Here is a 13,824-nt window from a genome sequence, read left to right as displayed (position 1 = left end):
GGCAGCATTTTGAACAATCTGCAATTTCTTCAGGACAGACTTATTGGTCCCCGCATATAGACTAGGCCTGGGTGGTAAATTCCGTTCCACTCGCGGAATTTGGGTAATTTTGTGGAATTGTTGCAGAATTTTTGCTTAGCCGCACTTTCAAAATGCGTGTTTGCGAGATATTTCCCCTAAGCACGCAAACAGCGTTCGCAAACAGTAAAAAAGCATCGCAAACGGGCGGAACAAGCAACTCCGCGTGTTTGCGGAACTCTGCGTGCTCGCCGAGATTATTTACCGTTTCGCGGAGCTTTGCGTAGTGCGACTACGCAAATTCCGCCCACCCCTGATATAGACTATTACAGTAATCCAATCTGGATGTAGTAAGGGCCACTGCTACCGACTTTCTCGCCACACAGAGTAATAGGTCAAAAACGTTTTGAGAGACTTTATAAGATGGAAACAGGTGCCGGCCGCAAAGAACACTTGTTGACGTAAAGATTGTGACGTTTCAGCTTTTACTCCCAGATTCTTCACTACGTCTACTGTGTTTGGGGGAGGGGGGAGATCTTTGGGCCACCAAAGGCTGGGTGAGAAAGTGTTTCTTTTTCCAAGCAGCATGGTCTAGGTTTTTAGGGTGTTATACACTTCAGATGGTTAGCTTTGATCCAGTGTAACACTGCTGTAAGGCATTTAAGCATTTTATTCCGCTATGGTAGAGTTTTTATCTATTACTAGGATTAACTGAGTATCATCTGCATAGGAAATGGTTTCAATATTGAAGGATGCTATCAGGTTTATCAGGGAAAGCATTTAGATGTGGAAAAGGACTGGGCTTAAGGCAGAGCCCTACGGAACTTCAGAGGTTATGGGTTGCTCTGCTGATTGATAATGGCCGAGGGTGACTATTTGTCTTTGATTGGAGAGGAAGAATTTCATCCATGCTAGGGGCAAATGGGAAATACCATAGGTTTTAAGCCAGTCCCCCAGTATGTCATGGGAGACTGTAAGGTCTAGTAAATCTGCCCTGCATTTTTCCCCTGGTCTAAGTCAAATTTGACAGTTTCAATGGTGTGTAGTATTGCCGATTCTGTGGAGTGCATGGGCCTGAAACCCGATTGGCTTGGATGCAAGAAATTAGCAGCTTCTAAGAAGGAAGTCAGTTGCATGTTGACTAGTTAGACAGGGTAGAAGGGAAATAGGACTGAGGTTAGAAAGGATCTTGGGATCAGATTTTTTTTTTGGAGGGGTTTAACTGCAGCGATTTTCCAGGTCAATGGTAATTCTGTTCGCGCGAGTGAGGAGTTTATTATATTATTAATAGTCGGGTTAATGAGTTGATAATGTCATGCAGTACATCTGGTGGGCATTGGTCGAAGGAGGATCCTGATTTACAGGAGAGGATAGCTTGGTGTGATTGTTCCATACTGATGTCCTGGAAAGACAGAAGGACCGGTCTATCACCCAGGCCATCGGCATGTACGTTAGAAACAGGAGGAGGGGTCGTCTTAAATCTTTTTTTAATTGGAATTTTCTGTTAAAAAAAGTCCGCAATTTGGTCACATAGAATCTGTGATGGTGGAATCTCTTGTTTAAGTATTTTAGGATGTGTAAAAGATTTCACAATTTTATAGATCATTTTTTGATCAGAGTCGGCCAGTCTAAGTAGATTGGTGAAGTAAGATTGCTTTTATAACAGTTTTAAAAGAGGTTAATTCTTCTTGTTTGTAGCTTCTCCGCCATTTACGTGCAAGCTGCCTACAATGCTTTCGTAGTTCTCTCAACTTTTGTATGAACCAGGGGGCAAAGCTTTTTCAGGGTGCTGCCAGAATGGTTATGTTGTTGATGTTACCTACTATGTGCGGACTCGGAGGTCTTCTCCTATATTTACGAGTGCTATTGTTAAAATCAAATCTGCTTGAAAGGGAATTAGGAATCCAGGTGATACCCTTTTTGTTACTACTGACCACTGCTGTGTTCTGTACTCTGACCTGATTACTGAACCCCTTGATTTTTTCCTAATGAGTGCACGTGAACCTGGTTGGGCATTAAATACTGCAACAATATGTCAGTACTCTGGGACAATACTGGGTTGGAATTGCTGCTTAAACTTTATAAGAAGGTTGAAGAATAAAGCTACCCTTCTGGACACAATTTTAGTTAGAGGGCTATTTGTGAAGTGACGCAAAACTAGTGTTGTCAAGGGATCGTGCCTATAATTTTATCAGTAAAAATATTGGGGAAACAGGCAGACAGACCACTTTAGGAGGTTACTTTATACAGGTCTCTTTGCTACTGACCTATCTCCAACTCCAGTCAACTTCATCACACTGCTGACTGGCTTTTGGATGTACATTTCCGCAAAGGAACAACACAAAAATGAAGCATGCCACGAGACTTGGGTGATAGGTTGGCATCATTAGGATTGCTTTACATCATCGTTCATCATTAGTAATAAACAGAAAGGACACCTAAGGAGCACTTACTAAAGTGGTATATATTAGCATGTCATCTGTCTCATACAAATATTGACTTAGTTTGATCTGAGCACAAAGGTTTATACCCAGACTGCTACGAACAAAGGAAGAGATAGGTTTCCTCCTTTCTACGAATATTTGATCTCTGATAACTTGGCACCAAACCTGGCTATGTCGTCCTGAAAGGAATAAGAGATATTAGAACATTGGAATGTTGGAAGCTCCATTGAAAACAATGGAGTGCTCCGGGCTTATAATGGCTGGTATAAACCCGGAGCACCAACATTCCAATGTGCCTTTGTTCACAGCTCTGGCTGTGAACAAAGACTTTAGGGAGCGTGAGGGGATTTCAATCCCCTCGTGCTCCGTGAAGGCTTTGTTTTGTTAGAACATTCTGCCCTCTAGTGGCAGAATGTTCTAATAGCCTTATAGCCCTTCGTAGCAGGGCTATACCGGCTTTTAAAGTCCCTCTGCTTTGTTAAAGTCCCTCGCCTTCGGCTCGGGCCTTTAACGCTGCAGCGGGCCTTTAACAGCCGGTATAGCCCGCTACGGCGGGCTATAAGGCTATAGTAATTGTAAGATGTATTTATATAGCACTTACTTCCCCTGATGAGGTGTTGAAGTGATTTCCTACAAGTAGCACGCTACTGGGGAGCCCAAGAGTAGAGTTTGATGGTTAGAGATCACTAAAACCACATCCAGTTTCCTCAAAGTAATACAATAGGTTTAGTCTTAAAGATGAAGGTGTTACATAATTGCTCAAACTGAGAAATAGGGTAGGACAGAAACTGTTAGTAAATGTTATCACAAACACAGGAACTTATGCAAGTGGCCTTCAAACATAGAAGGATAACATTCCCACAACAAAAGAATACCACAGGGTGGTGTCAGTCCTTTGTATATAATCTATATTAACAAACACAACATACATTAATAGGAGGCTATGTTTTCCCACTACAATCAGTAAATGTTCTTCAGCGCTGAAGTAGCTCTTATGGCCATGGCTGACGACCTATGAATTATATCGTTTGACAGTGGTGGTGCAGCATTTATTCTTAAGTGTCCCATTCGGCACAGTATCTCACACATTATGTCTGCACAGTTTATTCTCCCTAGCCAACCAAGTCGAATCTCTTCTCTTTCAAACATTCAAGCTGTCTTGGTACTCTGAACTGTTCCATTTTCCGAACCTGAAATCTGTAGGGTGCTTCAGTGCTCATCCCTCAGCCCCACACTCTTCAAATTGCATCTCACCCCCTAGCTTCCTTGATCTGAGATTTTCACGGGTGTTCTATGCAGATGGCACACCTCTCTCAATGGAGCTACAGAGAACAAGCTAGACAACTTTTGCAACTGCCTTAGGTTGGTTGCAAGCTGGTTGAGACTTAAAACCTTGAAACTGACTGCAGACAAGACGGTCCTTATCTTTGGCAGTTCTTCTCTCTGGTCAGCTCGTTGATGGCACTCAGGAGTTGGGCCCAACTACTCTTCCAGTGAACACCGCACCGAACGAAACTCAACCCTTACAACTCAGTCTCATTCATTCTGCAGGTAGTGGTACTTGGACATTTTTTAGAGAAGGGGGCTAGGCATTAATGTCTTCCCAAACGCATAAGGGGTGAGTGGTAATCTGTCTTTGAAAAGACGAGAAATGCTGCCAGAAGACAAATGTGAAGGGTCTCATTACTGTCCATCCTCCATCTAAACTCTTCAGGTTTTATTGGGGTGATATAGTGCCTACTGCACACCTAGTTCCAGTGCTACTATAAGCAAATCAGCACTCTTGTTTTGACCTATCATAAATGGCCTAAGGTGCTTTGAAAAATAGGCCTCCTTCTTTCCTTGAACTTTCATATAACTGCTGTTCAAGCCTTTGCTCATTCACACATTGACTATGGCAGTTATTTATATTTTGGGCGCTCGAAGTATTATCTACATGCATTCGACTTATTCAGATCCTAGCTGACAGAGGTCTTCTGGGACTTTCTCCTTGTTTTTCATCTCGGGTCATCTTAAAACCTTGCATTAGATTCTGGTAGCCCCATGCTTACTGTTCAAAGCTTGCTGTATCTGCCATGGCACACTGCAGAATAAGGGTCCTTTTTTTATATATATATATATGTAGCTGGGTTTTCAGATGTGTGCCCAGTAAAAACTTGCAGTGCTTCAAAGTCTACGTAGTATCTAATGTTTAACAGTTTAAAAGAACTCGACTAGGTGGAATCGAGATTGCTGTTCTTACTTCCACGCATTGCCCTGCATGCCCAGTCAAATTATCTGCTGCTCAAGAAAAACCTGAAAGCCTCTCTATTCAGTTAAGTGTAGTGCCAGGACAGCCCCTTCTTGGGTAACAGCATCCTTCTCAAAAGCCATTCATAGAGTCATTCACTCATTCCTTCAAACCATGTAAAAAAAAATGCCTTTAAGTAGCTTCAGTTGAAAGGATATTATGACTTTGAACCAAAGCCTAAAAGAAAACCCACTGAAATTTCAGTTGTGGAACAGTGCACAACCATACCTCTCTGAGCCTCCCAGGGTCTGCTCTTGCACGCATGTGTAATGTCACCAAGGATATCATCAATTCTCTAATTTCTGGTGACATCTATGTACATAGAAACAATGGATGCTGCAATGCTTCTCAATAACAATTAATTTATCATAAACATCTCCAACAGATCACTACAAAGCTGTATATCCACTGTTATCAAGCAGATCAGGAATATCATGAATTGCTTAGGATGTTCAGTGATGTCATCAATGAGGACAAGCTTACGACATGTCACCAGTGATGCAGTTGGTGACACTTCATGTTTGAAGGAGACACAGGCAACCATATGAGCAGAGCTAGGGTTATGGCTTGGCTCCAAGATCTAAAGCAAGAGTAATCATCTCACCAGTACTCACACACATCCCCCACCCCACCCCACCTGCTCTTCAATGCGGCCACAAACGCAGGACCGCCGCGGGTGGCCAAAGGCTAGCTATGACACTGGGGTGGTTCTAGGCCTTGGATCACACAAATTGGTCACTGAGGAAGCAGGGATTTAAACCAAGGACCGCATGTAATGCAATTCAGAGACTGTACGGTTACATACTCCTCTCTTCCATTTAACACCAAAGGTCAGGGATTTGAATTCAGTTTTTCAAGTAGTGTTAGTATATAAAGTTCAACTTACCCCACCTTAAAACTGACTATACACAATATATATATATATATATATATATATATATATATATATATATATATATATATATAGTCCTAAGACAGAAAGTTATTCTTTTCTCTTGCAATGTTTCCACAGACACTGGAGATCATACACAGCGACAGATCACCCCCCGTCTCAAATCACGCTGAAGGAAGAAACTCTATGTGGTTTCAGGGACTTCCTCTGTTTTTTCATGCTGTCATTGAGGTGTTGAGCCTCTCCTAAAATCACTCCTTTTTTCAACTCAGCCGACCTAGCAATAACATTAACATAAAATAGCATATCCTACCATTCCTTACTCTGCTGGTCTTACTAGTTTGACAACCATAAAGATTTAGTAGAGGATCAACACTTCAATGACCACAGTTAAATAATTAACAAAACAAAGAGGCCTTAGAGCCAGACTGACCTTTTTCCTCAGGTTAAAGCACTTCCTTGAGACTTACGTGATGTGCAGTGTGGCTTCCGTGGCAGACATTTTGTGTCTGCCATTGTTTAATCTTCAGTCTCCACTTCAAAATCTGGGATGGATATGGTCTCTTATGCCCCCACTTCAAAATCTCCACCACAATTCCTACATCCCTGGGTGATGTCATAAGTCAGGTTATTATCTGTGCTCGGGTAGTTATGGAGGAAAATGACCACACTAAAAGTGGTCCATTTTAGTAATTTTAGATCAAAACCATAGTGTCCCCTTTGACCAAATTGTATTTTTGTTATATTGTTGCATCTTTACTGATTTTAACAGAATCCCCCATCTTCCATTTAGAAATGTTTTGTCTGAAAGTTTGTGTTATGATGTACTTTATCTCTTGCCTCCAGAGCCTGCAGGACTGGGTCTCATCGGTGAAACAAGTAGACATCAGCCATGCCCTAAACCCAGTACCCCATGTCCTAATACAGCATGGTATGCCAGTGGTCTCTGAATGAAGGGCATGAATGAAAGGGCACCCAGCCAGGACTAGCGGTTTTGGGTGTAACCCTGCAGCTGTGCCTATTACACTGCACAGAATCTGTCCTACGAGGCACAATTGGCTTGCATTCTTCTGCCCTCCATGCACGCTAAAAATGACTTTTGGCTGTGGACAGCATTTGCTGTGTTATGTGCAATGGTGTTTCATTCTTTTAAATAAAATCCTAACATTTACAACATCAGATAGCAACAAAAAAGGAAAACAATTGAGAGGAGCAACAATCCCCCGTTTTGTTCCTCATTTCACCAGGAGACCAAAGGGCAATCTTTTTTTAGGTTGAACATTCAAGACCTCTTGTATATACTTATTTGTGTATGTACTTTGTGGGTTCTGGAGATCAGCCCCAGGACTTGTCTGCTTCCGCTTAGGGACTTCTTTTTTCTGTTCAACTGCCTCTATTTAACTGTTTTGATCAAAAAAGACCAGTAGAAGTCAGTAAAATACCAGAATTGCTTTCTGCTTGTTCAACTGCCTCTATTTAACTTTCTTGATAGAAAACAACCAGCAGGTCAGTAAAATACTAGAATCACTTTAGCATTCTCTAGATTCCAGTCCATAGAAATGGTCTTCCACGAGCACCCGTAGACAATATTTTTTTCTCATCTTTCAGTGATATGACCACCGAAGGCCCCGATTTTATATTAAAAACTGAGCTTGTCACGCAGTTTGGTGCTTACTTGTTAAAGAACAGTAATGTTTCAGCAGCAAGGCTAATGTGCTGCATAGCTAAATATATATAAGGTCCCAAGGCGTGACGGATTGCATTGCAAATGCTTGTTTTTAATGAGATGTGACCATGCAGGGCAGAAGGACCGTTTAGGTTTATCTCTGCAGAGAGCAGTGCCCTGCAAATTTTCCTTCGGCTGCTGAGCAGCCTGGGGTGCTCTCCCCTTACCTGATCCTGTTTCGCCAACTGTTTCAGATGGTAGAGCATCACATCAGCCAATAGATATCTTCGCCTTTCGTTCACGTATTGAGCCTAGAAGCCCATTGACTTCACTGTGAGGCTACGATAGCTTGTTAGTTGCTCCACTCCTCCTCTTCACGGCACAGATGGCAGGTGAATAGGGATCAGAATAGGAGACAGCTGTCCCTATCTGCTGCAGTATAAGAGTATGTGTGTTTGTGTATGTTAAGTGCGCTTCTTCTATTCCCCTATGAGAGGAGCAACACACACTGTGTTACAATAACATGAAAAGCTTACACAATTATACAGTCACTGATATTTAACTTTACTGTGTAAACACTATTACTTGCAAAATTGCTGGTGAGGCATCTTTTAAAGCATAATGATTAGCATCTTCTGAATCGATCAACTGCTGAAAAATGTTTGTCTATTGTTTACTTTTATGATTAAATATAATACTGACGATACTACAAAGTTTCTTGACTAAGCCTTACCAATTTCTAATCATATGGCTGCAGGAGGAGTAAAAAGGGGAAGAAAAAAGGATTTCACATGTATTGGGGAGTTCAATTGCCACTGCCATTATTGCATGTTTGTGCACAATGTTTTGGCCTTATACTTTGACAGAACGGGCTTCAACAGGGACACCCTCGTGGCATTCCAACAAATGTCTGACCACAAATCTTTTCAGCTGACCTTGGTTCTAGCATACCACACGGCCATTCTCTTTCAGCTGGTGCTAATAATTTGTCCAAATAAAAGATGCTCTTTAATCTGCCAGAGGGATGCTATCAAGTGACTGTGTGAAAGTGCGTAAGTTTGCAGATGAAAGCTATGAAGTGCATTGTAAAGTACTGTGTTCACCTTTCAATAATTTGCCTCTGCCCTACTTTCCAGCTCAAAAATGTCACCTAATTTGTCTTTCAAATGTACCTGTAAACAATCCACTGCACTCATGACAGTAGGGTTGTTTACTGGTGCCAGTGTCAAACTATAGCAGAACTGTAATTTAATGCTGATCTTGCAGAACATATTTATATCTGTTCAAAGTAGAGCAGCAACAGTTGGATTTAAGGATATTACACAAGAAAACACATTGTTGTGCAACAGTATTCGGTTGAAATGTGATGAGAATTTGCAGAATGGACCTACAAATGACCATCACATAAGGTGCCATCAGGCAATAAATACTTTGAAGTGTGGAAACAAGTACAACTATCATTGAACCAGCCCTAGTGGTCCGAGTGTACAAAGTAATAGGCACTCTGGCCATGGAACTCAAAGAAGCAAGACGGCCATCTTGTTTTGACTCCTCTCAGCACCAATGAACTGCCCGCACAGTCTGAAACTGCGGGTCGTTGACCCACAGTTTCCATAGCAGGCTTGATGATTTTCAAGGCCAGGCACGTTAAGCTCAGAGCTGGTGTTCGAAGAGTCGGGAGGCATCCTCACTTTGGCATGCAAAAAAGTGGAACAGTTTTAATCCAAAAACACCTGTGTGCGACTGCATTCCATCTGGAACTTAAGTGCGATTGGGTGGAGTAACCCCGCACACTCCTCCACAGTAAATCTACTGCAGCAGCTACATTTCCGAAAGGTTTCACAATATCAGTAGGACTCTCCTGACAACCTACAAGGCTGACACGTCAAACTATAGCGCAGCAGGTCAAGGATGGTCGAATAAATTGAGGGATTAAGAATGTGCGCTGTATTTCTGTTGGACAATCGACACAGTATTTCTGCATGGACATACAAAGGAAAAAAAATCACAGATGAGGAAGCTGGAGCCATAGAGACTTGCAAACTCCCGTTACCACCATCCTCACACTATAAAGACAGGTCTGCGACACCAACCTCCAGGCTGACTGTGGGACCCCAGAAGCGAATGCTTCATTTTAGCTTGCGCACATTTGAAAACACTTCAGAAGCTGCTCGGCCAAAATACCGGTTTGTCCAGTGGATGTCATAGAATAGCTAAATGGCTTGACTTGGGTGGACTTTTGACTAGGTTTTGTGAAACAGCATCGTGATCCATACCTTTGTTTGGAATTTAGGAAGGAATTTAAAAACAAAATCTTTAACTACTCGCCTGTTATACAAATTTTCAATTCAATTTCTTTGGTGATTGGCTAATCTGTATTTGCCTCTGAGAAGATTTGGTTTGTAAGCCAAGGTGTCCCTCATTTGTGCAAAAAACACTCCCTCAACCTGCCTATTATCAGAGTGCATTGGCATATTTTGTTATGCAGCCCCTGTCCAGTAACCTTATGAAACTGTGAAATGGAGACAGCATACCAAACCAATTACAACGTAAGGTAAGAGTATTTTCATAGCATTTTAATAATATAGAATTGAAAAGTATCCTCTTACTCAGCCTACCACCATAGTGTGGATACTATGGCCAATCGATATAAATATTTCTAGGACCATGCTGGACACCATGTACCTATCTGCATCACATTTCAATACATACAAAATAAATAAGAGTGGCAAAATCCAGTCCCAGTGATTCATGCAGCAAGTACTTGAGCCTTAAAGGTAAAGTTGGCCTCACAAACAGTGCAAAGGTTGGCCTTTTTATGTAGATTTTATTTGTTTTGCGTCTGTCGGAGGAATGATTTTGACATCAAAAGGGATAAAGAATTCCAGGAGCGATTTGGTATCTTTCAGTTCCAGGCTGTACTCCTCCGCTATCTTCTCAGCAGTCCATGTCTCAGGCTGACGCTTATGATTGCCGAGGACTGTTAGTGCTTCTATTATAGACAGCTTTCCTTTTGGAATATTCTCAATAGCTAGAATGGAAAAATTGTCGTGCTTGAATGTCTGCTTTGGAAGTCTGCGCTCCTCCTTTTGATTACTGATGACGTCTTTTCTTGCCTAGAGAGAGATTAAGATCATTAACATATGTTAACATTCAAAGTAAAAGATACTGTCAAAACAGTCAGTCAATAAATTCCACCCACTTTGCATGTGCTGAAATTAGTAACTTAATTAAATGGAACATGTATAAGACCAGCTTGATTCAGAAGCTACACCTGAGCCAGAAGGTCCACATGAACATTGTAAACAGCGCAAGTTGTACAAGAACAAAACATCCATCAGTACTCCAATCGATGTTGGGTACACTGAATCATGTCAGGCACTTGGAGGCAATTCTGCACAAATACTACAAGATGCTCCACTGAAAACAGCATTTTAACTTTAACCTTCAACAGCTATAGTAAAAGTCTTATCATCAACATTACGGTTTCCATAAAACGTGCTTGCTTAAAGATTTGTTCAACACCACTGCATAGAGGTAGTCAGAGAAGAGTTAGAGCACACAAAGTGCATGTCTTTTTGTGAAAGGATTCACAATTACCTCTCATTATGAAATGTTAGGCATATTGAAATTGATTCTTTCACTAATCAAACCAATGAAAATCAATAAGCAGGCCTTCATCATTAGAGAATATGTGAGCTAATATCAAAAACTTAATGAAAGGCAAGAGTGAGGATAAGATTTATAGTGAGAACTTTTTGGTCTGGGTCAGTGACAGCAAGATCTACTTACCCTTCTGTAGCTGACTTACCTTGTGTGTATCGAGTGTGTGTATGTGCTATGCGCATTTAGCACATATATAAGCACATATATAAGTAAGACTGTTTTGCAGGAGTCAGATTATGGGAACCAGTGGGATACATTTCGGATGCCCTTGGTTTAGCATGGTACAAGATGAAGCGTGAAGATAGCTTCTGCAGACAATGAAAGTGAATTGCCTGCATTCCAGTAACTGCAGGGTGGTGACCCAGGCACTCAAGTGAGGAGAATGGAGAAAGACCTACCTTTTGAAATTCCGTGAGAAAGTCAGAAGCAAAAGGCTGTTGATTCGTTGTTTCCGAGAAGCACTACCATTTGTGTAGATGGTAGTGAGGCTAGGTGGGACTTTAGTTTATCATGTTTGCGGTGAGAAAGTTTTGTGGCAGGGCCTGCCATTTGTATGCCTCAGATTATTCTTTCAGAAAGGTGTGGCAGGCAGGTGCAGAGAACATACACGTCACTGTGCCCATATTTTGGATTCTCATGCTAGGAGCAGTCCGATTGCTACCTGCTTTGAAAACCAACACTTTCAACCAAGCTTGTGAATGGAAAGCAGCCAGTAAACCAAAGTCCTATCAGTTCGGAAGCTTGAGTTAGTGGTGCAACATCACCTTTCTGGAAAATATGCATTGAAGTGGGATCCAAACTACCCTACTTGTTTCCAGTTGCAAGTCCTTCATGATTAAGGAAGGGAGAGCTTCCCAGAGCATTCGGAGGACTGATGCAAGACCACAGCTGGGGCATCACAGCCTGCCTCCCAGAAGAGAAAGGACATCACCTTAAGTCTGCAACTTGTTTTTGAAGTAGATGGTCTGTCTAAGTGCCTAGAAGCATGCTTGCCTGCCTGCTCAGGACGAGAAGGAGAGTGCCTGGCTCAGCAGAAGAAGAGACTGTCCAGGAGGAAAAGCCCAGTATATTCCCAGTGTTAGACCTGGCACATTGGCGTGAGTCTCCCTTCCATTTTGTCGTTGTGCCTCATGTATTTTTGTTGGTGTTAGCTGCTCAGGGCACTGTGCCACTGCTGTCCAGTGCCACAGTGCAAGTGCTCCCTATTGTAAATTCATGTATAATTTGCGATTCCATGATTGGTTGGTTTGGTTTACTTGTCAGACCCTAGTACAGTGCACCAGGAGTGCCCAGGGCTGGTAATCCAAATACTGCTGGTGGGCTTGCAGCACTGGTTGTGCCACCCACAGAAGCAGCCTGTAAACATGTGTCTAAGGTCTGCCATTGCAGAGCCTGCATGCAGTCTGGTACTGTCATGCTGACTGGGCAAGTGCACCCACTTGCCAGTCCCTAAACCTTCCCTTTTCTTCATATCAGACACCCCTATGGTAGGCCCAAGGGCAGGGTGCATTGTAAGGATAAGGTAGGACATGCCCTGGTGTGTGTGGCATGTTCCAATAGTGAATTACAGCCATTTTCGTTTTTCACTATTGCAAGGCTATCTGTTCTCCATAGGCCAGAATGGGCAGTTTGGTTATTACATTTTATAATCCTAACTGACTCAGAGAACATGGTAGAAATTCGAATTTAGTATGCATAAACTCAGGATGATAAAATACATCTTTTAGTAAAAGTTGGTTTTAACATTCTGTGTTTGAAAATGCCACTTTTAGAAAGTAGGCATTTTCTTGCCTAACCATTCAAACCTGCCTCTGCTAGGCTGTGTGTATTCCTTGGTCTGGCGTTTGAGTGACAGGGCTGGGGAATTCCAGGAGACAGGGTGAGGTGTCCCAGTGGTGAATAGAGAGATCTACATCCAGATGGGTGGGAGGAGCTGCACCTGAATAGGGCTGTGCCTGCCTTCCTCAATGCTGGCTCCACCTCCTGGGGAGCGGCTGATGTCTCTGCCCTGCACAGTGAATGAAGAGAAGGAATCCTGTCAACAAAGTGCTCCAGTGCTGTACTTGCCTTCCACAACGCTGGCTCCACCTCCTGTGGGGCGTCTAATGTTTTTGCCCTGCACTGTGAAAGGAAAGGAGAAGTTTGGTAAACAGAGTGCTCAGGAACTGGTTTGGACTGGGCAAAGGCCCCTCTGCCTTCAGAGGACAAAGGATTTCTGGGTATAAATATTGGGACCCTGATCCCAAGAACTTAGATCACTTTGGGTAAACAAGAAGAACCTCTGCTGAGGGAGGAACCAGAAGAAGCGGAGGAGGAAACTATCCCTGAAACTGGGGGACTGGCCTGCAGTGGTTGCCTTACTGCCACAGAGAGGAGAAAGGAACTTTGTGTGTACTTTTGCTCAACTTGTGAAGGATCTCCAAGGGCTTGGAAAAGAGCTTGCCTCCTGTTGAAGTCTCAGGAACAACAGACTTCACCCCCCAGCTCCCCAGAATTCTTTGGAAGTGCCTGCTGCTGTTGTTGGGCCTTCTGAGGGACTGCGTGTCGCAAGGAGCTGGAAGCGCGATTCAAGAAGGAGAAGCGTGCCGCCGTCGGAGCTGTTGTCGTCGCATCTCGTAAAGTGTGTCACCGCTGCAGCATCGCATCGAGCGGAAGCGTCTCGCACCATCCAGGAAGTGTCTCGCAATGCTGAAGAAGCGTGTCGCCATCGCAGCCATCGTAGTTGACGCATTGCACTGCATCAAGAGAAGAGTCTCGCATCGTGGAAGAAGCGTGTCGCCATGGCAGCCATCGTAGTTGTCGCATTGCACCGCATCAAGAAAAGCGTGCCTCCGTCGGAGCTGCTGTC

General features: G+C 43.0%; 1 protein-coding gene across 1 annotated transcript in view; it reads right to left on the bottom strand.

The window, feature by feature from the left end:
* Nucleotides 1–10,117: 10,117 nt before the first annotated feature.
* NDUFAF4 (NADH:ubiquinone oxidoreductase complex assembly factor 4) overlaps nt 10,118–13,824 on the bottom strand; it is a 38,847-nt gene continuing 35,140 nt past the window's right edge. The window contains exon 3 of the mRNA XM_085611128.1: nt 10,118–10,426. Within this exon, the coding sequence (XP_085467254.1) occupies nt 10,127–10,426 (300 nt within the window). The 3' untranslated portion in view covers nt 10,118–10,126. The remainder of the gene's footprint in view (nt 10,427–13,824) is intronic.

Source organism: Triturus cristatus, chromosome 6 (genome assembly GCF_964204655.1).
Source record: "Triturus cristatus chromosome 6, aTriCri1.1, whole genome shotgun sequence".
Taxonomy (NCBI): domain Eukaryota; kingdom Metazoa; phylum Chordata; class Amphibia; order Caudata; family Salamandridae; genus Triturus; species Triturus cristatus.
Note: the sequence above shows the minus strand (reverse complement) of the source record. Positions and strands in the feature narration are given on the sequence as shown.